General features: G+C 45.1%; 1 protein-coding gene across 3 annotated transcripts in view; it reads right to left on the bottom strand.

The window, feature by feature from the left end:
- Positions 1-22612, bottom strand: part of LOC110524507 (dynamin-2) — a 29949-nt gene that overhangs the window by 3485 nt on the left and 3852 nt on the right. Inside the window, exons 3-20 of one of the 3 annotated variants that reach the window (XM_036978304.1) lie at positions 20705-20786; positions 20334-20407; positions 19800-19949; positions 19606-19685; positions 19385-19508; positions 19117-19215; positions 18547-18707; positions 18307-18449; positions 18103-18238; positions 17940-18007; positions 17689-17827; positions 17520-17606; positions 17114-17184; positions 16944-16995; positions 16697-16723; positions 15368-15481; positions 4556-4665; positions 590-701 (exon numbers count right to left, since the gene is read on the bottom strand). In XM_036978304.1, the coding sequence (XP_036834199.1) occupies positions 590-701; positions 4556-4665; positions 15368-15481; positions 16697-16723; positions 16944-16995; positions 17114-17184; positions 17520-17606; positions 17689-17827; positions 17940-18007; positions 18103-18238; positions 18307-18449; positions 18547-18707; positions 19117-19215; positions 19385-19508; positions 19606-19685; positions 19800-19917 (1641 nt within the window). In that variant the 5' untranslated portion in view covers positions 19918-19949; positions 20334-20407; positions 20705-20786. The remainder of the gene's footprint in view (positions 1-589; positions 702-4555; positions 4666-15367; positions 15482-16696; positions 16724-16943; positions 16996-17113; positions 17185-17519; positions 17607-17688; positions 17828-17939; positions 18008-18102; positions 18239-18306; positions 18450-18546; positions 18708-19116; positions 19216-19384; positions 19509-19605; positions 19686-19799; positions 19950-20333; positions 20408-20704; positions 20787-22612) is intronic. The other 2 variants (XM_036978302.1, XM_036978303.1) reach the window with 2 other exon arrangements.

The following is a 22612-nucleotide window of genomic DNA, read 5'->3' as shown; positions in this document are numbered from 1 at the left end:
AAGGGGAGGGGGTTAGAGAAGGGGAAAGGAGACAGGGGGAGGGGGTTAGAGAAGGGGAAAGGAGACAAGGGGAGGGGGTTAGAGAAGGGGAAAGGAGACAAGGGGAGGGGGTTAGAGAAGGGGAAAGGAGACAAGGGGAGGGGGTTAGAAAAGGGGAAAGGAGACAAGGGGAGGGGTTAGAGAAGAGGAAAGGAGACAAGGGGAGGGGGTTAGAGAAGAGAGAAGGGGCAAGGAGGGGAGGGGGTTAGAGAAGAGGAAAGGAGACAAGGGAAGGGGAGTAGAGCTGATTAGAAACAGATCTGCCATTTCTCTGAGTCTACACACACACACACACACACACACACAATGACATCACAGCCCAGGAATGCTGCTATGAGCAGCCAACAACAGGAGGGGAGAGCTTGTAGAGGGAACGAGAAAGGAGGGGCAGGGTAGTCAGGCAGAGGACATTTAGGGCAGGTGTAGGATATTGTCAGGGTGAAAAGTTAGGGGTCAGGGTAACAATATTCAGTTACTTTATAGATCATGGTTTATGGTTAGAGGTTAAGGGTCAGATTTAGAGGTCAGGGGATATGACTAGGGTACTCACAGTGACTTTCTCAGGATAGACTCCGGCCCTCAGCAGAGAAGCCTTCCAGCTGTCTTGCTCCTCCTGAGAGCTACACGCCAGCTCCAGGAACCTGTAGTCCTTATACACATTCCTACAATAACATTACATACGGTCAGCTACATCATCAAACTACATTTCCCAGCCAGCAGCTTAAAAACACCTATACCCAGCTCCAGGTTCCTATAGTTCTTATATACAGTACCAGTCAAAGTTTGGACACACCTACTCATTCAAGAGCTTTTCTTTATTTTTACTATTTTCTACATTGTAGAATAATAGTGAAGACATCAAAAACTATGAAATAACATATGGAATCATGCAGTAACCAAAAAAAGTGTTAAACAATTCTAAATATATTTTATATTTGAGATTATTCAAAGTAGCCACCCTTTGCATTGATGACAGCTTTGCACACTCTTGGCATTCTCTCAACCAGCTTCATGAGGTAGTCACCTGGAATGCATTTCAATTAACAGGTGTGCCTTGTTAAGTTAATTTGTGGAATTTCTTTCCTTCTTAATGCTTTTGAACCAATCAGTTGTGTTGTGACAAGGTAGGGGGGTATACAGAAGATATCCCTATTTGGTAAAAGACCAAGTCTAAAGTATGGTAAGAACAGATTGAATAAGCAACAAGAAACAACAGTCCATCATTACTTTGCGACATGCGGAAAATTTTCACGAACTTTGAAAGTTTCTTCAAGTGCAGTCATAAAAACCATCAAGCGCTATGACGAAACTGGCTTTCATGAGGACCACCGCAGGAAAGGAAGACCCAGAGTTACCTCTGCTGCAGAGGATAATGTCATTACAGTTACCAGCCTCAGAAATTGCAGCCAAAATAAATGCTTCACAGAGTTCAAGTAACAGACACATCAACGTCAGCTGTTCAGGAGAGACTGCGTGCATCAGGCCTTAATGGTCGAATTGCTGCAAAGAAACCACTACTAAAGAACACCAATAATAAGAAGAGACTTACTATAGAGAAAAATAAAGAAAAACCCTTGAATGAGTAGGTGTATCCAATCTTTTGACTGGTACTGTACGTTCTAACAATTATAACAGATAAAGTCAAATAGTCACCTTCCTTTCCAGGTTTGAGGTTGCATTCCATATGCATACACATGACTACAACATAGGTCTCACACAGAGCATGCTATGAGTGCTGGAACACACCTATTCACACACAATGAATCTTTCGCTCTCTCATGTCCCCCGTTCTACTTCTCCCCCTCCCCTCGCTCTCTCCCCCCCTCTCAGTCAGGGAGACGCCACTGCGTCTGACAGTGGCAGGAATCTGGAGCTGTCTAAAGCCCACCTGTTAAAACACACACACATCTGTTAAATATTCTATTGATCACTCTGATGTTTCTTTCGTTTTGTTTCTCCCTCTCTCATGTTTTCTAAGCTGCCGATGTTGGTGGTGTGTGTGTGTGTATTTGTCTCCAAATGAAGGCTGAGTGTTATGGAGAGCAGCCTCACCACATACAGTATCCCATGACATCTCAAGTCTCTGTATGCTAGGCTGGTTGATCCCTTGATGGTAGAACAGATGCTGCTGGAGATGTTGCTGGTCAGATGGCCAGAAGGGGGCTCTCTCACTTCCACTCACTAACTCACTCAATGCGTTACAATGGCTGGATTGTAACCAGTTCCCAAATCCCACTTTTCCCTCGCTCAGTTCCGCTTTGTCCAGGGAGTTTTTCTCCTCTTCTCTCCTCTTGAGGAATTTTAGCATCTTTCTCCCTTAACCCTTCTCTCCCCCTACCTTCAGATCAGGGACTTTCCTGAGGTTCTGATAAATGTCAGACAGACATACAGAGCACCGGCATCAGCACTCTGGACACAAAAGCATGCACACACACACACACACACACACACACACACACACACACACAGACAGACAGAGAAGGGGGAACAGGGGGCGCAGTAGGACACGCTTTGACACATTCCTGTCTGATTGCTCCCTCTCCTCCACTCTCACCCTACCCAGCCCTCTTTCTCTTTTCTTTCCCTCCTTGTGGCGATCTGAGAAATAGTTTCCTAACAAGAACAGCCTCGTCTCTGGTCCAGAACTCTGACATTGAATAGCTGCCTAATGAGCCTGCCCTTGGTATACTATGGTCCACACACCCTACCCAGCCAAGTCCAAACCAGCTCAGCCCTAGCCTGCTCAGTCCAGTAACCCACTGCTTCTCTCTGTCATTGAGGAAGTCACAAAGTTAGGGTGTCAAAGTCCTGAACCTCACCCTCCATCTCTTTCAGATACAGTGCCTTGCGAAAGTATTCGGCCCCCTTGAACTTTGCGACCTTTTGCCACATTTCAGGCTTCAAACATAAAGATATAAAACTGTATTTTTTTGTGAAGAATCAACAACAAGTGGGACACAATCATGAAGTGGAACGACATTTATTGGATATTTCAAACTTTTTTAACAAATCAAAAACTGAAAAATTGGGCGTGCAAAATTATTCAGCCCCTTTACTTTCAGTGCCGCAAACTCTCTCCAGAAGTTCAGTGAGGATCTCTGAATGATCCAATGTTGACCTAAATGACTAATGATGATAAATTACAATCCACCTGTGTGTAATCAAGTCTCCGTATAAATGCACCTGCACTGTGATAGTCTCAGAGGTCCGTTAAAAGCGCAGAGAGCATCATGAAGAACAAGGAACACACCAGGCAGGTCCGAGATACTGTTGTGAAGAAGTTTAAAACCGGATTTGGATACAAAAAGATTTCCCAAGCTTTAAACATCCCAAGGAGCACTGTGCAAGCGATAATATTGAAATGGAAGGAGTATCAGACCACTGCAAATCTACCAAGACCTGGCCGTCCCTCTAAACTTTCAGCTCATACAAGGAGAAGACTGATCAGAGATGCAGCCAAGAGGCCCATGATCACTCTGGATGAACTGCAGAGATCTACAGCTGAGGTGGGAGACTCTGTCCATAGGACAACAATCAGTTGTATATTGCACAAATCTGGCCTTTATGGAAGAGTGGCAAGAAGAAAGCCATTTCTTAAAGATATCCATAAAAAGTGTCGTTTAAAGTTTGCCACAAGCCACCTGGGAGACACACTAAACATGTGGAAGAAGGTGCTCTGGTCAGATGAAACCAAAATTGAACTTTTTGGCAACAATGCAAAACGTTATGTTTGGCGTAAAAGCAACACAGCTGAACACACCATCCCCACTGTCAAACATGGTGGTGGCAGCATTATGGTTTGGGCCTGCTTTTCTTCAGCAGGGACAGGGAAGATGGTTAAAATTGATGGGAAGATGGATGGAGCCAAATAAAGGACCATTCTGGAAGAAAACCTGATGGAGTCTGCAAAAGACCTGAGACTGGGACGGAGATTTGTCTTCCAACAAGACAATGATCCAAAACATAAAGCAAAATCTACAATGGAATGGTTCAAAAATAAACATATCCAGGTGTTAGAATGGCCAAGTCAAAGTCCAGACCTGAATCCAATCAAGAATCTGTGGAAAGAACTGAAAACTGCTGTTCACAAATGCTCTCCATCCAACCTCACTGAGCTCGAGCTGTTTTGCAAGGAGGAATGGGAAAAATTTTCAGTCTCTCGATGTGCAAAACTGATAGAGACATACCCCAAGCGACTTACAGCTGTAATCGCAGCAAAAGGTGGCGCTACAAAGTATTAACTTAAGGGGGCTGGATAATTTTGCACGCCCAATTTTTCAGTTTTTGATTTGTTAAAAAAGTTTGAAATATCCGATAAATGTCGTTACACTTCGTGATTGTGTCCCACTTGTTGTTGATTCTTCACAAAAAAATACAGTTTTATATCTTCATGTTTGAAGCCTGAAATGTGGCAAAAGGTCGCAAAGTTCAAGGGGGCCGAATACTTTCGCAAGGCACTGTATGTCTGTCATAACCTTGTCTCATAAAACACCACTTTAACCACGCACACACACACCTCTGTTCGGTGTTGAAGATGGCGTAGGCATGTTTACTGGACATGAAGCTCTTCTCCACGTCTCTCAGCTTCAGGTTGTCCAATGGTAACATGTACTTCTTCTCTTTCTCCTGGGCAGGGATGGAAGGAGAGAGACATGGAGGGATGGAGGGGGAGAGACGAGGGAGGGATGGAGGCAGGGAGACGGAGGGTTGGAGGGAGAGAGACGGAGGGATGGAGAGAGAGATGTGATGGAGAGAGGATAGAAGAAGGGTTTATTCATTGATAGGTCTACTGTTCTGGTCAAAACACCATGCAGAGAAAATATGCTCTATTATAAACTGGATGGTTCGAGCCCCATTGGCTGACAGCTGTGGTATATCAATCTATTTTACTGCTGTAATTACGTTGGTAACCGGTTTATAATATCAATAAGGCACCTCAGGGGTTTGTAGTATATGGCCAATATACCACGGCTGAGGGCTGTGTCCAGGCAAGTGGTGGAAAAAGTACTCAATTGTCATACTTGAGTAAAAGTAAAGATACCTTCATAGAAAATGACTCAAGTAAAACAATGTCACCCAGTAAAATATTTGGTTTTAAATATACTATAAGTATTTGGTTTTAAGTATCAAGGTAAATGGAATTGCTAAAATATACTTAAGTATCAAAAGTAAAATAAATAATTTCAAATTCCTTATATTAAGCAAACCAGATGGCACAATTTTCTTGTTATTTTTTTATTGACGGTTAGCCAGGGGCACACTCCAACTCAGACAACATTTTCAAACGAAGCATTTGTGTTTAGTGAATCCGCCAGATCAGAGGCAGTAGGGATGACGAGGGATGTTCTCTTGATAAGTGTGTGAATTGGACCATTTTCCTGTCAAAATGTAAGGAGTACTTTTGGGTGTCAGAGAAAATGTATGGAGTAAAAAGTACATTATTTTCATTAGGAATGTAGTGAAGTAAAAGTTGGCAAAAACATAAATAGTAAAGTAAAGAGACCCTCAAAAACTACTTTAGTACTTTAAAGTACTTTTACACCACTGATCCAGGCACTCTGCTTTGTGCTTAAGAACAGCCCTTAGCCGTGGTATATTGGCCATATACCACCCCCCCACCCCCCCACCCCCCCTGGGCCTTATTGCTTAAGTATAGCATGGAGGGAGGTGTCTTATTGGTTTGTTATCAAATCAAATCAAATTTTATTTGTCACATACACATGGTTAGCAGATGTTAATGCGAGTGTAGCGAAATGCTTGTGCTTCTAGTTCCGACAATGCAGTAATAACCAACAAGTAATCTAACTAACAATTCCAAAACTACTGTCTTGTACACAGTGTAAGGGGATAAAGAATATGTACATAAGGATATATGAATGAGTGATGGTACAGAGCAGCATAGGCAAGATACAGTAGATGGTATCGAGTACAGTATGTACAAATGAGATGAGTATGTAAACAAAGTGGCATAGTTTAAAGTGGCTAGTGATACATGTATTACATAAGGATACAGTCGATGATATAGAGTACAGTATATACGTATGCATATGAGATGAATAATGTAGGGTAAGTAACATTATATAAGGTAGCATTGTTTAAAGTGGCTAGTGATATATTTACATTATTTCCCATCAATTCCCATTATTAAAGTGGCTGGAGTTGAGTCAGTGTCAGTGTGTTGGCAGCAGCCACTCAATGTTAGTGGTGGCTGTTTAACAGTCTGATGGCCTTGAGATAGAAGCTGTTTTTCAGTCTCTCGGTCCCAGCTTTGATGCACCTGTACTGACCTCGCCTTCTGGATGATAGCGGGGTGAACAGGCAGTGGCTCGGGTGGTTGATGTCCTTGATGATCTTTATGGCCTTCCTGTGACATCGGGTGGTGTAGGTGTCCTGGAGGGCAGGTAGTTTGCCCCCGGTGATGCGTTGTGCAGACCTCACCACCCTCTGGAGAGCCTTACGGTTGAGGGCGGAGCAGTTGCCGTACCAGGCGGTGATACAGCCCGCCAGGATGCTCTCGATTGTGCATCTGTAGAAGTTTGTGAGTGCTTTTGGTGACAAGCCGAATTTCTTCAGCCTCCTGAGGTTGAAGAGGCGCTGCTGCGCCTTCTTCACAATGCTGTCTGTGTGAGTGGACCAATTCAGTTTGTCTGTGATGTGTATGCCGAGGAACTTAAAACTTGCTACCCTCTCCACTACTGTTCCATCGATGTGGATAGGGGGGTGTTCCCTCTGCTGTTTCCTGAAGTCCACAATCATCTCCTTAGTTTTGTTGACGTTGAGTGTGAGGTTATTTTCCTGACACCACACTCCGAGGGCCCTCACCTCCTCCCTGTAGGCCATCTCGTCGTTGTTGGTAATCAAGCCTACCACTGTTGTGTCGTCCGCAAACTTGATGATTGAGTTGGAGGCGTGCGTGGCCACGCAGTCGTGGGTGAACAGGAAGTACAGGAGAGGGCTCAGAACACACCCTTGTGGGGCCCCAGTGTTGAGGATCAGCGGGGAGGAGATGTTGTTGCCTACCCTCACCACCTGGGGGCGGCCCGTCAGGAAGTCCAGTACCCAGTTGCACAGGGCGGGGTCGAGACCCAGGGTCTCGAGCTTGATGACGAGCTTGGAGGGTACTATGGTGTTGAATGCCAAGCTGTAGTCAATGAACAGCATTCTCACATAGGTATTCCTCTTGTCCAGATGGGTTAGGGCGGTGTGCAGTGTGGTTGAGATTGCATCGTCTGTGGACCTATTTGGGCGGTAAGCAAATTGGAGTGGGTCTAGGGTGTCAGGTAGGGTGGAGGTGATATGGTCCTTGACTAGTCTCTCAAAGCACTTTATGATGACGGAAGTGAGTGCTACGGGGCGGTAGTCGTTTAGCTCAGTTACCTTAGCTTTCTTGGGAACAGGAACAATGGTGGCCCTCTTGAAGCATGTGGGAACAGCAGACTGGTATAGGGATTGATTGAATATGTCAGTAAACACACCGGCCAGCTGGTCTGCGCATGCTCTGAGGGCGCGGCTGGGGATGCCGTCTGGGCCTGCAGCCTTGCGAGGGTTAACACGTTTAAATGTCTTACTCACCTCGGCTGCAGTGAAGGAGAGACCGCATGTTTTCGTTGCAGGCCTTGTCAGTGGCACTGTATTGTCCTCAAAGCGGGCAAAAAAGTTATTTAGTCTGCCTGGGAGCAGGACATCCTGGTCCGTGACTGGGCTGGATTTCTTCCTGTAGTCCGTGATTGACTGTAGACCCTGCCACATGCCTCTTGTGTCTGAGCCGTTGAATTGAGATTCTACTTTGTCTCTGTACTGACGCTTAGCTTGTTTGATAGCCTTGCGGAGGGAATAGCTGCACTGTTTGTATTCGGTCATGTTACCAGACACCTTGCCCTGATTAAAAGCAGTGGTTTGGCTTTCAGTTTCACGCGAATGCTGCCATCAATCCACGGTTTCTGGTTAGGGAATGTTTTAATCGTTGCTATGGGAACGACATCTTCAACGCACGTTCTAATGAACTCACACACCGAATCAGCGTATTCATCAATGTTGTTGTCTGACGCAATACGAAACATGTCCCAGTCTACGTGGTGGAAGCAGTCTTGGAGTGTGGAGTCAGCATGGTCGGACCAGCGTTGGACAGACCTCAGCGTGGGAGCCTCTTGTTTTAGTTTCTGTCTGTAGGCAGGGATCAACAAAATGGAGTCGTGGTCAGCTTTTCCGAAAGGGGGGCGGGGCAGGGCCTTATATGCGTCGCGGAAGTTAGAGTAACAATGATCCAAGGTCTTTCCACCCCTGGTTGCGCAATCGATATGCTGATAAAATTTAGGGAGTCTTGTTTTCAGATTAGCCTTGTTAAAATCCCCAGCTACAATGAATGCAGCCTCCGGATGAATGGTTTCCAGTTTGCAAAGAGTTAAATAAAGTTTGTTCAGAGCCATCAATGTGTCTGCTTGGGGGGGGATATATACGGCTGTGATTATAATCGAAGAGAATTCTCTTGGTAGATAATGCGGTCTACATTTGATTGTGAGGAATTCTAAATCAGGTGAACAGAAGGATTTGAGTTCCTGTATGTTTCTTTCATCACACCATGTCACGTTAGTCATAAGGCATACGCCCCCGCCCCTCTTCTTACCAGAAAGATGTTTGTTTCTGTCTGCGCGATGTGTGGAGAAACCCGTTGGCTGCACCGCTTCGGATAGAGTCTCTCCAGTGAGCCACGTTTCCGTGAAGCAAAGAACGTTACAGTCTCTGATGTCCCTCTGGAATGCTACCCTTGCTCGGATTTCATCAACCTTGTTGTCAAGAGACTGGACATTGGCAAGAAGAATGCTAGGGAGTGGTGCACGGTGTGCCCGTCTCCGGAGTCTGACCAGAAGACCGCCTCGTTTCCCTCTTTTTCTGAGTTGTTTTTTTTTGGGGTCGCTGCATGGAATCCACTCAGTTGTCCTGTTTGTAAGGCAGAACACAGGATCCGCGTCGCGAAAAACATATTCTTGGTAGTACTGATGGTGAGTTGATGCTGATCTTATATTCAGTAGTTCTTCTCGACTGTATGTAATGAAACCTAAGATGACCTGGGGTACTAATGTAAGAAATAACACGTAAAAAAAACAAAAAACTGCATAGTTTCCTAGGAACGCGAAGCGAGGCGGCCATCTCTGTCGGCGCCGGAAGTTAACATTCTTCTCTATGGTGGAAACACCAGAGAAACAGAGCTAGCTAGGATACATGAAGGGACTGAACTACTCTACATTACATAGTGGAAAATAATGGAGTGAGTGAGAGAAAAAAAGAGAGAATAAAACAGGGAAGGAAAAGTGAGTGAGAGATGAGGAGGAAAGAGAACAAGATAGGGAGGGAAAGAAGCCATCCTACATGTGAAAGGTATTGCTCAAAGTGAAGCTCTGAAACACAACATTTCTCTATCCCCCTCTTCTCCCCTCGCTCTTCTCCCCTCGCTCTTCTCCCCTCGCTCTTCTCCACATTTCTCTATCCCCCTCTTCTCCCCTCGCTCTTCTCCCCTCACTCTTCTCCCCTCACTCTTCTCCCCTCGCTCTTCTCCACATTTCTCTATCCCCCTCTTCTCCCCTCGCTCTTCTCCACATTTCTCCATCCCCCTCTTCTCCCCTCGCTCTTCTCCACATTTCTCTCGCCATCCTGCTCCCCTCTTTCTTCTCATCCACCCTTCTCCTCCCCCATCGCTTATCCTCTCCTCCACTCTACTCCCCCTTCCAGAGGGGCTATTCTCAGGAAACCGCTACAGTAAAAAGTGGAGAGGGAGGATGGTTGGAGAGAAGGGGGAAGATGGAGAAAGAGAGATGAAAGGGAGAGATGGAGAAAGGGATGAAGATATGGCCTAAAAAGGAGCGTCCCATTGGCCAGGAAAGGTAAAGATGAAAAAAAAAAGACTGAAAGGTGTAGGTCTGTCTCACACACGCCAGTGTGTGTGTGTTGGTCTCTCCTGAACCCTGCAACTCTTCCTTCATTCCGCTCTATTTTTTACAGAGGGGCCCACTTCCTGTTAGAAAGGCAGAAAAAAAATATAGAGAGAGAAATGCTGGCGCTCCGACAGACGACAGACATCTGGTACCGCTTGAGAAAGAGAGAGAGAGAGAGAAACTGCAGACCACTCCAAAGTTGATTCCCAAGGGTCCCATCAACCCATATATGGCGCCTCAGTCCCTCCCTTCTTCCATCCCTTTCCCCCCTTTTTTCGTTATGCCTTCACTAAGTGCACTGGCAGATCCCCAGTGGTGAGAGTGAATGTGCCACGTCGAGGCTGGATACTCGTTCGCTCGGACGCAGCCCCTCACATCCCCGGCACACACTGGACCGGGCCGGGACGTGACCAGAACAGGACCCAGACCAATAGAAGAGGACAGCCAGTGTGTGTGACCCTTCACTCAGGATGAGAAAGGAGAGGAGACATTGAGAATACTTTAACCAGTTTGTCAATGAAACCTTTGGATGGGTGAAAAACAAGATAAAAGAAAGGAATGAGAGAAGATAAAATGGAGAGAGAGGAGACATGAAGAATCTTTCTACTCCTCCAACACTTCAGAGATGAAAAGCAAAGAGAAAGGAACGGAGAGAAAGAAATAGAAGGAGAGAAGAGGGAGAGGAGAGAGTGAGTCCTGTTCCGTCATCCCAGTGTTCAGACTACCTGTTCAGGGTCTTACTGGTGTACAGTAGTCTGCACATTGGTTAGACTGGGCAAGGAATGGCTTCCACCACTCTCTCTCAAAACACACACACACGAGCATATACACACACATACACATACATGCACATTCACACTGGGACTAGATGTATGAGTTGGTCTTTGCTGGTTTGCCTTCTGCTGTCTGCTACTACAGTACGTTGTTGATCTGTTTGTGTTTCGAAAGCCTAGAGGCCTGTTATATTTGTAAGTAAGCGGTCAGTATGATAGTGTGTGGTGTGTGGTGTGTGGTGTGTGTGTGTGTGTGTGTGTGTGTGTGTCAGGCTGCTCATGGTGGATCATATATCAAAGATGCTCTATCTGAAACTGGGTCTCTCTGCAGACTGACTGTGTGATATAGCAAGCAGACCGGACACAGACAGACACCCTACTGTGCTGTGGTAAAAGGCTGCAGGTGAGTCTGTAGATTATAATGGTTGGATGCTGTATGGGAATGTGTGTGTACAGTGTAATGTGAGTGTATGGGAATGTGTATGTACAGTGTAATGTGAGTGTATGGGAATGTGTATGTACAGTGTAATGTGAGTGTATGGGAATGTGTATGTACAGTGTAATGTGAGTGTATGGGAATGTGTATGTACAGTGTAATGTGAGTGTATGGGAATGTGTATGTACAGTGTAATGTGAGTGTATGGGTGCTGTATGGGAATGTGTATGTACAGTGTAATGTGAGTGTATGGGAATGTGTATGTACAGTGTAATGTGAGTGTATGGGAATGTGTATGTACAGTGTAATGTGAGTGTATGGGTGCTGTATATGTATGTACAGTGTAATGTGAGTGTATGGGTGCTGTATGGGAATGTGTATAAGGTGAGTGTATGGGTGCTGTATGGGAATGTGTATAAGGTGAGTATGGGCGCAGGTCGGCTGTTGTCAGGCAGGGAGAGAGGGAAGGAGGAAAGTCCGTCTGTTTAATGTTATATAGAGATTATACACCGTTTAGTGTGTGGAGATTAGTGTGTATACATTGTTTAGATGAAACGTATGGAGGGTATCTATACTTGAGAGAGTGTGAGCAGCAAATATGGGAGGGAGTTTGTGTTTGTGTGTGACTGGGTACAGCATGTGTGTTTATGTAAGGAAAATAAGTAACAGTGACCACACTGTCGTGAGACATGATTGAATGAGCTGAAGAAAAAGTAAGAGATCATAAGGGAGAGTGAGAGAGAAAGGGTGTCTGAAGTCTGGTGGTCTGGCTAGGTGATCTGGATGTGTGGAAGAGTTGTGAGTGGGAGTCTGAGGGGGAGAAGGGGGACATGGAAGGGGGGGAGAACAGAGAGGAGGGGGGGTTGAAGTGAAGAAGCGGCCATGTGGGATTTCTCTAGCTAGATGTTGGAAGCTAAGCGGGTGTTTGGACTAAACCTTGAGTTCTCCAGCCAGGAATGTGTACAGGCCCAAAGAGACTGCCAATCAGAGAGAGGGAAAAGGAGAGAGACCCAGCAAGAGGGGGAATAGGAGGGAGAGAGCAGGAACGAGAAGGACAGATGGAGGGAATCAGAGAAGAAGGGCCAGAGAAAGAAAGAAAAAGAGAGGAAAAAGGGAGAGATAGGAATGGGGAAAGAAAAAGATAACATTTTGGGGAGGTGGAGAAAGTGGGTTCAAATAGAGGAGACTATGAGAGAGAAGCTTGGTCTGGGTCTGACTCGAGGAGTGTGTCTGAGGCCTACAGTGGTTTTGGGGCAGCATGCTGATGTAGCTGTGATAGTAAGGATCATTTATTACAGTGGACATCCCCCTCACTGAGACAAACACACCTACTGTCGGCGCATGGAGAGAGTACAGGGCTCCAACAGTAGTCAACCCTGTTGCCTTTTAGATAAGAGTTGTGATTACTATTTCACCATAGATTATTACCCCTTTCCCAGCATTCCTGTAACTACACTGAAGTACAGTCTGTGTAGTAAAGTCTAATATTGTAATGTGTAATATTGTGAAATAGAAGGCAGAGCAAAGGGGCACTAGAACCTCCTGTACCAGCCAGGCTAGTAGTAGTTCTCCTATCAGTAGTGTTGTCAGAGACACTGCTGTTAGAAGAGACTGTGTTATTTAGATCATTGTTGCCATTATACCCCTGTGAAAGGAATGTGATGAGTGACAATAAATTAATGATTAAGGAGATGTGTGTGTTGCTTTGACTTGGGGCAGCTCCAGCTGTGTCAGAGTGAACTGCTCCAAATGCCTCAACTCCCAGAGGAGGAAGAGGGGGAGCAGGGGAAGAGTGGGGCTTAGTTGAAGTAGTATTGGATCAGCTCTGTACTTACATGTGTTCATTTGAGTTACCTAAGTTACAGGCCAGCCCATCACAAAACACACTGACACACGTACACCAACAAACAGTCTGTGGACCTCATGAGCGAGCAGTGCTGTGCTAGGCTGAGAGAGTGTGTTGTGGTGTGTCTGCCTGTCTACACTTGCTGTGCAGACCTTCCTATCCTGTACAGCAGGCACAGACAGGCAGACAGATGGCAGCCCCGCTGACCCACGGACAAACCACATCGCACCTACAGCTTGACGGACAACTCCCAGAGCCAATCCTAGCCAGTATACCCCAGACTTCCTGCTTGATGATGATGGTGATAACTCGAACCCTAGCTGCCCATGTCTTTCCTACATTCCCTGTATGACACTCTCCCTTCCCCTACTGCAGAAGACAGTCGTATTTTGAGTTATTTTGTAGCTAACAGAAATGTATGTGTAATAAATGTGTGTGTGTTGGTCTGGGGTGCTCAGGTGTGTATTTTGTCCAGCCTCTACTATAGGGCTGGGAATCGCCAGGAACCTCATAAGATATTATTACAATAGTTAGGTGCCGATACGGTATTGCGATTCTCACGGTTCTGTATGTATTACAATTCGATACTGTGATTTTATTATGATTCGATGTTCCCAAACATATTGCTCACAGTACCTTCAGAAAGTATTCATACCCATTGACTTATTTCACATTGTTGTGTTACAGCCGGAATTCAAACTTGATTACATATGGGTTTTTTTCTCTCACCCATCTACACACAATACCCCACAATGACAAAGTGAAAACATGTTTTTAGAATTTTGGGCAAATTAAATACAGAAATATCTAATTTATATAAGTATTCAACCCCCTGAATCAATACATGTTAGAATCGTCTTTGGCAGCGATTGCAGCTGTGAGTCTTTCTGGGTAAGTCTCTATGAACTTTTCACACCTGGATTGTACAATATTTGCACATTATTATAAAAAAAATTATTCAAGCTATGTCAAGTTGGCTGTTGATTGTTGCTAGACAGCCATTTAAGTCTTGCCATAGATTTTCAAGACAATTTAAGTCAAAACTGTAACAAGGACACTCAGCAACATTCAATGTTGTCTTATTGAACGACTCCAGCGTATATTTGACCTTGTGCTTCAGGTTATTGTACTTCTGAAAAGGCCCTTGCCGATGACAAGCATACCCATAACATGATTCAGCCACCACCATGCTTGAAAATATAAAGAGTAGTACTCAGTGATGTGTTGGGATTTGCCCCCAACATAACGCTTTGTATTCAGGACATATAGTTCATATCTTTGCCACATTTTTTTTGCATTTTTACTTTACTGCCTAATTGCAAACAGGATGCATGTTTTGGAATATATTTTATTCTATTCAGGCTTCCTTTTTTCACTGTCATTTAGGTTAGTATTGTGGAATAACTACAATGTTGTTGATCAATCCTTAGCTTTTTCCTATCACTGCCATTAAACTCCAACTCCTCATGGTTTCCTTCCTCTCCGGCAACTGAGTTAGGAAGGATGCTTGTATCTTCGTAGTGACTGGGTGTACTGATACACCATCCAAAGTGTAATTAATAACTTCACCATGCTCAAAGGGTTATTCAATGTCTGTTTTTTTTATTTTTACCCACCTACCAATAGGTTTCCTTCTTTGTGAGACATTGGAAAACCTCCCTGGACTTGTGGTTGAATTTGTGTTTGAAATTCACTGATTGTATGTGTGGGGTACAGAGATCAGGTAAATCATGTTAAACACTATTATTGCACACAGAGTGAGTCCATGCAACTTATTATGTTACTTGTTAAGCAAATTCTTATTCCTGAACTTATTTAGGCTTGAAATAACAAGACATTTCAGCTTTTTATTTTGAAATAATTTGTACACATTTCTAAAACATAATTCCACTTTGACATTATGGGGTATTGTGTGTTTATCAGTGACACAAAATCTAAATGTTATCAATTTTAAAGTCAGGCTTTGACACAACAAAGTGTAAAAAAAGGGGTGTGAATACTTTCTGAAGGAACTGTATGTCTACTGCAGAGGGACAAGAGAGCCATGAGAACTAGTTTTGATCAGTCATAGGAATTAGTGTTGAAAAATAAATTGGCTCCCTATTTAAAAAGAAGATGGAAAACCACCTATGAAGGAAAAATACTGGAGTGTTTTGGTACAAGTACAGCCAACTAGTGCAAAAATAATATTGCGATACTGTCAAAACGATATCATCAAAAATAATATCCCGATATGTAACTGTGTCGACCCCCCCATCACTACTCTACTAGTAAGCATCCATAGTAAAGCTTTAGCAGCTTCAGTCGTCTCATCATCAGACCAGATCAGTGACTCTGTGCTCACCTCATCATCCTTGAACCAGGACAGGCTCTCAGCGGTCAGGACGAACCAGTACTCCTTCGCACCGCCCTTGATGATACTGATGTTGTTGACGGTCAGCCAGCCCTTACGGATGACCTGTGAAGAGATCTGAGGTCAGGGGTGATGTCAGGGGAGGGACTGAGAAGAGATTAAATTGGGAGGGATTAAAAGGATAGTTCACTCAGATGACAAAGTTACCTAATCTCATGGGTACAAAAGACAGTAGGCTATGAAGCCCTTACAGTATGTCAGCTAGCTAAGATCTGGGATTGTACTGTATGTTTACTTAGCTACAGCCCAGCACTAGAATTGTTCAGGTAAAACAATGTGTGTGATGAGTCCTGTTAGCATGTTGTAAATAGAAGAGTCAATATGTGGTCTGGGTGAACTATTCCTCAGAGCTTGGAGGTTTAGAGAGAGAGAGGCAGGTGCTGTGGAGCTTAGCTTGAGAACGAGCGAGATGGTGGGATGATGTATCTTACATATGGGTCACAGTGTGGGAGAGAGCAGATATACTGCATGCTACATGCATACACAGAGATCCATATACATGCACATAGATTGAGAGAGATATGTAATGCGTGCACAGAGGATCAGCTGTTGAGACAGAGGATCAGTCAGAAAATTGAAATGTCCCCTCACCCAGTCATTACATCACTAGTGGTCATTTCTGCCAAGTCCTTTACCACATTTCTCTGACCAATACAAAGCTACACAAAGAGTATGAGGTTAATAAACATTAGAAATGATAAAGACATTGACGGTACGCTATGGTAAAATAATACCAAGAAATAGTCCCAGAGAAAAAAACTGTTGAAGAACTGTGGGAGAGAGAAACTGTGAGCTCAGTGATGAGACTGAGTGAGAGAGCAGTGAAGAGGACAGGAAGGAAGAAAAAGAGCTGACGGCTGAAAGCCGACCGATTTGGACAGAGGATGAAAGAGAGGAGGAAGTGAGAGAAAGGGGGATGAGGCAGTGACACACATACACAAAAACTGATGTAGCTGTCCCTAGTGTTTGTGTTTAGTGAGTGACCAGACAGCTGCGCTTGGATCTGAGAAACCCGAGCCAAGTTTACAACTCAGCGCCATTTTGTGCTGCTCACACACACAGAGAGAGAGAGGAGCAGGCAGAGGGAGTAGGGCCAGAGTGCAGTCTGTGGAAAGACGGTGGAAAAGAGAGCAGTGGAGCTGTGGGTTAGAGGTTGGTGAACAGGAGACAACCAGTGAGAGGTACAAACAGTGTCTCAGTAGGAGGCAGCCATGAGTCAGCAGTGAGGGTTTAGCCTTACAGAGACTGGACTACTCATACTATTAGACTGGAGACTGGTTGCACACCCTGTAACAGGAGAGAGGAGAGAACAGGGAGGTTAGAATGGAGCAGACACTGTGTGCCCAGGCAGGTTCACCTGCTCTTCCTACAAACAGTAAACCTCCACATCAGCTACCATTCCAGATGTACATTTGTTAACTTCTCATAACACACGTATTAGCATCAGAGAATAAAACCTAAGACATTCATTACCTGAGATACAGTAACTAAGCTATGTGAATCTCACCTGGTTTCCTGCAATGCTCTTCTTATTAGTCTGAGCGCTCCTCTGCTGCGCACTGGGACACACACACACACACAGTCACTCTCCCATCAGACAATTTTTCTTAATTAAATCATCTTCATGTCCAACCCACATATGATGATGACCAGAAAACATAGACAGGGAGAACTCACTTAGCGAAGCCAATGAAGTCCTCATGGTTAGTGTTGATGTAGGCCACCTGTACATCGATTAGCAGCAGGACCTGTACAGAGAACACACCGTCTCTATATTTTATTGTGTGTGTGTGTGTGTGTGTGTGTGTGTGTGTGTGTGTGTGTGTGTGTGTGTGTGTGTGTGTGTGTGTGTGTGTGTGTGTGTGTGTGAGTGTGTGTGTGAGAGTGAGTGAGTGAGTGAGTGAGTGAGTGAGTGAGTGAGTGAGTGAGTGAGTGAGTGAGTGAGTGAGTGAGTGAGTGAGTGAGTGAGTGAGTGAGTGAGTGAGTGAGTGAGTGAGTGAGTGAGTGAGTGAGTGAGTGAGTGAGTGAGTGAGTGAGTGAGTGAGTGAGTGAGAGAGAGAGAGAGAGAGAGAGAGAGAGAGACCTGGTCTTTAGCTCGACTCTCTCTGTCCCGGATGTTTGTGGTAACGATTCTCTCCGTCTCCTCTCGCAATCTTGGATAGGAGCCCAACTAGAGACAAGAAATAACAAGAGATATGATGGTGTTACTGTCACACACACACACACACACACACACACACAGCAGTAGTTACCTTGGTGGTGCATTGGCGTACAGTGTTGATCAGCTCCTGGATGACCATGTCCACACATTTAATACAGGGACCCTTCAGCTTGATTATCTGTCTCCTCACTATGGCCTCAAACGCCTGGTCTGGAGTAAACAAACCTGTCCTAGATACAGAGAGCCAGACAGACACAGAGACAGAAATAGGAGTGCTGAAATAGGAGTGGTGACAGAGACCATTGAGCCCAACAAAGCATGTATCCCCTCTGACACACACACCTGATGCCGTGGATGTTCTTGATGGCATAGCTGATCTCCCGCCGCAGTTCCCTCTCATCAAATTCCATCTGAAGATACAAACACGCACACACCCAAGGTAAGACGTGACACACACTGAGCGAAAGCTGGTGAGACACACACACACACACACCCCCAGGCTGACCTTGACCAGTTCGAAGGGGAAGCGTTCGTGGAATATGCGGTTGATCTTGGCTCCTCCTGACAGTTCTATAGTGTCCACCTGGTCTCCTGAGCCCTCAATACGCTTCTCAAAGTCGGCTGCAAACTGCTGCATCAGCCTGAACACACATCAATAGAGCATTGTGTATTATGTTAGTTGTGTGTGTGCGTGCGTGTGTGTACTAACAGTAGTAGGGCCTTTGTCTTGCGTGCTGGGTCGTCAGCTCTGTAGTGTTTGTACTCCTCAGCCTCTTTATCCAGCGCTAGGAGCTGGCTCTGGAGACAACTGCGGAACACTGGCAGACAGTCTCGGATGTGATTGGTCAGTTGCTGTAGAGAGAGTTAGAGACACACACACAAACAATAAAGAAAAAGCTGATTTGAACAGTTATCTGGTCAAAACGTATCAGTGTATGTTCTTGTGTACCTGGTTCAGGACTCTCTGTAGGTAGGGGGTACCCATGCTGTCAGCCATGTGTCTGTATGCAGGGTGAGACAGGAAGAACTTCCTCTCTGCAGCCAGAGCTGCCTTAATGTCCTTTCTCCCATCAATGTCCTTCTGACTACGATTCACCACCCCGATATAACCTGGAGAGGAGAGAGTAAGCTGTCTCCATGCATTACACATCACTACATCTGTGGATGCAGGATTCAGAAGGTCATCTGAGTTCAGCAGGCAGTTCAACTCTAATCTCTCTACTGTAACAGCAGTACTAACAGTAGGCTCCATGTATAATGTATTACCTGAAGGATCAAGCATGACCCTGCACCTGGCACAGATTTACCCAGCCAGCCAGCCTAGACCCTGACCCCCCCTCCCCACACACACACACACTCCCAGGGCAGGCTGGCACTGATTGTAATTCTGTAACTCAACCCGTGAGCTCAGCATGGCAGGAGGACATCAAGCCTCCATTTCAACAATTACCTCAGCCTGGTCAAGGGTGATGTTATGGGAACATTATGGGGAACATTATGGTAATAAAAGCCCATGTACCTCTGCGTAGTGGCAGTAACCTGTTCTCCAGTATGTGCCGGGCATCCGTTCCCTCGTCCATCAGATCCAACTTAGTGATCACCCCTATGGTCCGCAGGCCTAGTGGAAAACAATGAAAAAGAAAGTCAAACAGTGCCCATGTTATATTCACTTCCAATGTACTGAATATTTTCACCATTGAAAAAAGAATGAAGAAAGAATGCTAATATCTATGATTTGGACTATGTGAAAAGGTGCTGGGGGAGATGTTCTGTCCTTCTGGTCTCACCCTGAGGGTCCACATCCTTGGCCAGTTTGAGAGCGTCAGAGTTGGCCAGGTCCATGTTAGCTGGAGTCACAGCCAAGACCAGACAGTTGTCTTTACAGATAAACTGCATGATCATGTCCCTCACCTGGGGAACAAATACAATACAACTTTATTTATGAAAGAAGAAGAAGGGTGGGAGAATTGTCTTAAAATATTAGTTGAATTGTACTGATGTGTCTGACCTGGTACTCTATATCAGCCGGCTGGTCTCCTACAGGCACTTTGGTAATGCCAGGCAGATCCACCAGGGTCAGGTTCAACACTGAGGACAAACAGACACACATATTTATGCATTGAAGCATCCGGTTTAGGTTGAGATGCAGGGTGTGTTACCATGTGGGGAGTGTGTAAGAGTAGTACACTGTGGTGTGTGTACCGTGAGGGGAATAAACTCGTAGGTTGATGGGGACAGGAGAGACGCCCTTATTGGTTCCAGTGAGTCTCACTGTCTCTGCTTCGATCTCCTGGCGAACTTCCTGAAAGTCTGAAAACATCTTCCCCTTACAGTGGAGAAACTCTGCATACTCTACAGAGATAGAGGGGTGGGAGAGAAAGAGATGCAGGGGATCAATGCCCATTTCACACAGACATCAAATATAAATATATTATACCAATCGTCTTCGGACACATACGTCAGGCGTCAGATATCTAGTCTAGTTTATATATATGACATCATTGCTGTATCTGCACTACACAGATAACAAACCCTGGAGGTTAGGGGAACAGAGCAGTACGATGTGCCTCCTAGTTGTGTACAATTAACAGCGTTCCATAATTGTCCCTGAAGACAGACAGACAGACAGACAGGGAGTCACATATACACAGAGTGACAGAAGTCTAATGTGATGTATCCTACATCACGTGTGTGTGTGTGTGTCTGTGTGTGTGTGTGTGTTAGTTAGTTAGTTACCTGTGCTGGCAGAGATGAGCTGGAGGACCAAGGGTCTGCGGGTGACAATGCCAGAACCCCGGGGGAGGAAGTCCCTGAGAGGAGAGGAAGAGAAATGGGATAGAGGAATAGAAGAGTCAGGAGATGAAAGACTGACCCCCTCAGGCATCTGTCTCACTGCCAAACAACAGATACACAGTGTGTCTGTGTATTAGCTCTATAGAGGAAGCTCCACTCTGAGGCACAATGCCAGGGCAGTCAGAGGCTCAGAGCCAATGCACACTTGGCCAAGTCGAGCCAGCACATTTTATCAGAGTCTGAAATACTAGACCGGCTCTCTCAACCTCACCATCTTTACTACTACAACACTTATTTGTGGAGGGCTTACATACCGGTATAGGTTTTTCCAGTGCAGGCAGGGGCATGTTCATTTATGTGTGATGACTAGGACACAGCTAGTGGAGGTTTGTTTTACTTTTAAAAGACAAGAGAAAGATGATATCAAGCACAACATTGGAACCTGAAGCATCTCTAACGTATTACAATAGCTCTACATACAATAGCTCTACATCTCAATGTCAAAACAAGCCCCCACTCAGGCTACAGTATCAAGTACAAAGCAATAATGGGTGGAAAACACGATGACGTATTTCTAGTCCTTCATTCCAACTTCAGAGTGACACCTTTTTCCTGTTGTCCCGTTTTGTATTTATTTTACAGCATCCTACCTCCATTTATAATTCAGCTGTGACAACACAACATCCCTGGAGAGAGGAAGGACTGACACTCAGGGCAGGAGATACAGCTGGATTCAGCCTTCAGACATGAAGTCAGTGAGTCAGAGACAGAAAACACTGATAAAGGGGACACATTCTGCCAAGGAGACGCTTCAGTGTTGTTGTTAGCCTGTTACTGAGGGCGTGTGTCTATGTGTCGTACGGCAGCAGAGAGAGTTCTCACCAGGTCAACAGCTCTCCTCCAGGGTCAGTTGATAGGAAATGAAGTAGTCATGCCTGTCTGAAAGAGGTCCTGCTTATATGTCAGTCAGTAAGGAGGAGACATCAAGCATCAGCACACAGAGAGAGGGAAGAAAGGAACACAATGCCCTCTTCAGTTCAGCTCTGTTAGCTCAATGACTGACTGCACGTGCTCTAAGGCATACTCTGTTCCCTGACCTCTCTCTGATTCCAGTCCTTCAGCACAGACCCAGTCCTCAGCAGGGAGCCTGCTAGATAAGCCACCTATTGCTGGTCACTGTCACACAGCCATCACTCTCACACAGCCATATCAGGCATCCAGTAACCACTTCACTCTCAAATGTCAACATTGGCGGTTAAATGCTGTTTAAATAAATATATATATACACTACCATTCAAAAGTTTGGGGTCACTTAGAAATGTCCTTGTTTTTGAAAGAAACACACATTTTTTGTCCATTAAAATAACATCAAATTGATCAGAAATACAGTGTAGACATTGTTAATGTTGTAAATGACCATTGTAGCTGGAAATGGCTGACTTTTTATGGAATATCTACATAGGCGTACAGAGGCCCATTATCAGAAACCATCACTCCTGTGTTCCAATGGCACGTTGTGTTAGCTAATCCAAGTTTATAATTTTAAAAGGCTAATTGATCATTAGAAAACCCTTTTGAAACTATGTTAGCACTGCTGAAAACTGTTGTTTTGATTAAAGAAGCAATAAAAAAACTGGCCTTCTTTAGACTAGTTGAGTATCTGGAGCAACAAAGCCTCCTTCACTCACACCGCCAAACATACCCTCGTAATACTGACTATCCTACCGATCCTCGACTTCGGCGATGTCATCTACAAAATAGCCTCCAATACTCTACTCAGCAAACTGGATGCAGTTTATCACAGTGCCATCCGTTTTGTTACTAAAGAACCTTATACCACCCACCACTGCGACCTGTATGCTCTAGTCGGCTGGCCCTCGCTACATATTCGTCGCCAGACCCACTGGCCCCAGGTCATCTACAAGTCCATGCTAGGTAAAGCTCTGCCTTATGTCAGTTCACTGGTCACGATGGCAACACCCACCCGTAGCACGCGCTCCAGCAGGTGTATCTCACTGATGATCCCTAAAGCCAACACCTCATTTGGCCGCCTTTCCTTCCAGTTCTCTGCTGCCTGTGACTGGAACGAATTGTAAAAATCGCTGAAGTTGGAGACTTTTATTTCCCTCACCAACTTTAAACATCTGCTATCTGAGCAGCAGTCCATCTATAAATAGCCCACCCAATTTACCTACCTCATCCCCATGCTGTTTTTATTTATT

This window comes from Oncorhynchus mykiss, chromosome 5 (genome assembly GCF_013265735.2).
Source record: "Oncorhynchus mykiss isolate Arlee chromosome 5, USDA_OmykA_1.1, whole genome shotgun sequence".
In the NCBI taxonomy this organism is placed as follows: Eukaryota; Metazoa; Chordata; class Actinopteri; order Salmoniformes; family Salmonidae; genus Oncorhynchus; species Oncorhynchus mykiss.
Note: the sequence above shows the minus strand (reverse complement) of the source record. Positions and strands in the feature narration are given on the sequence as shown.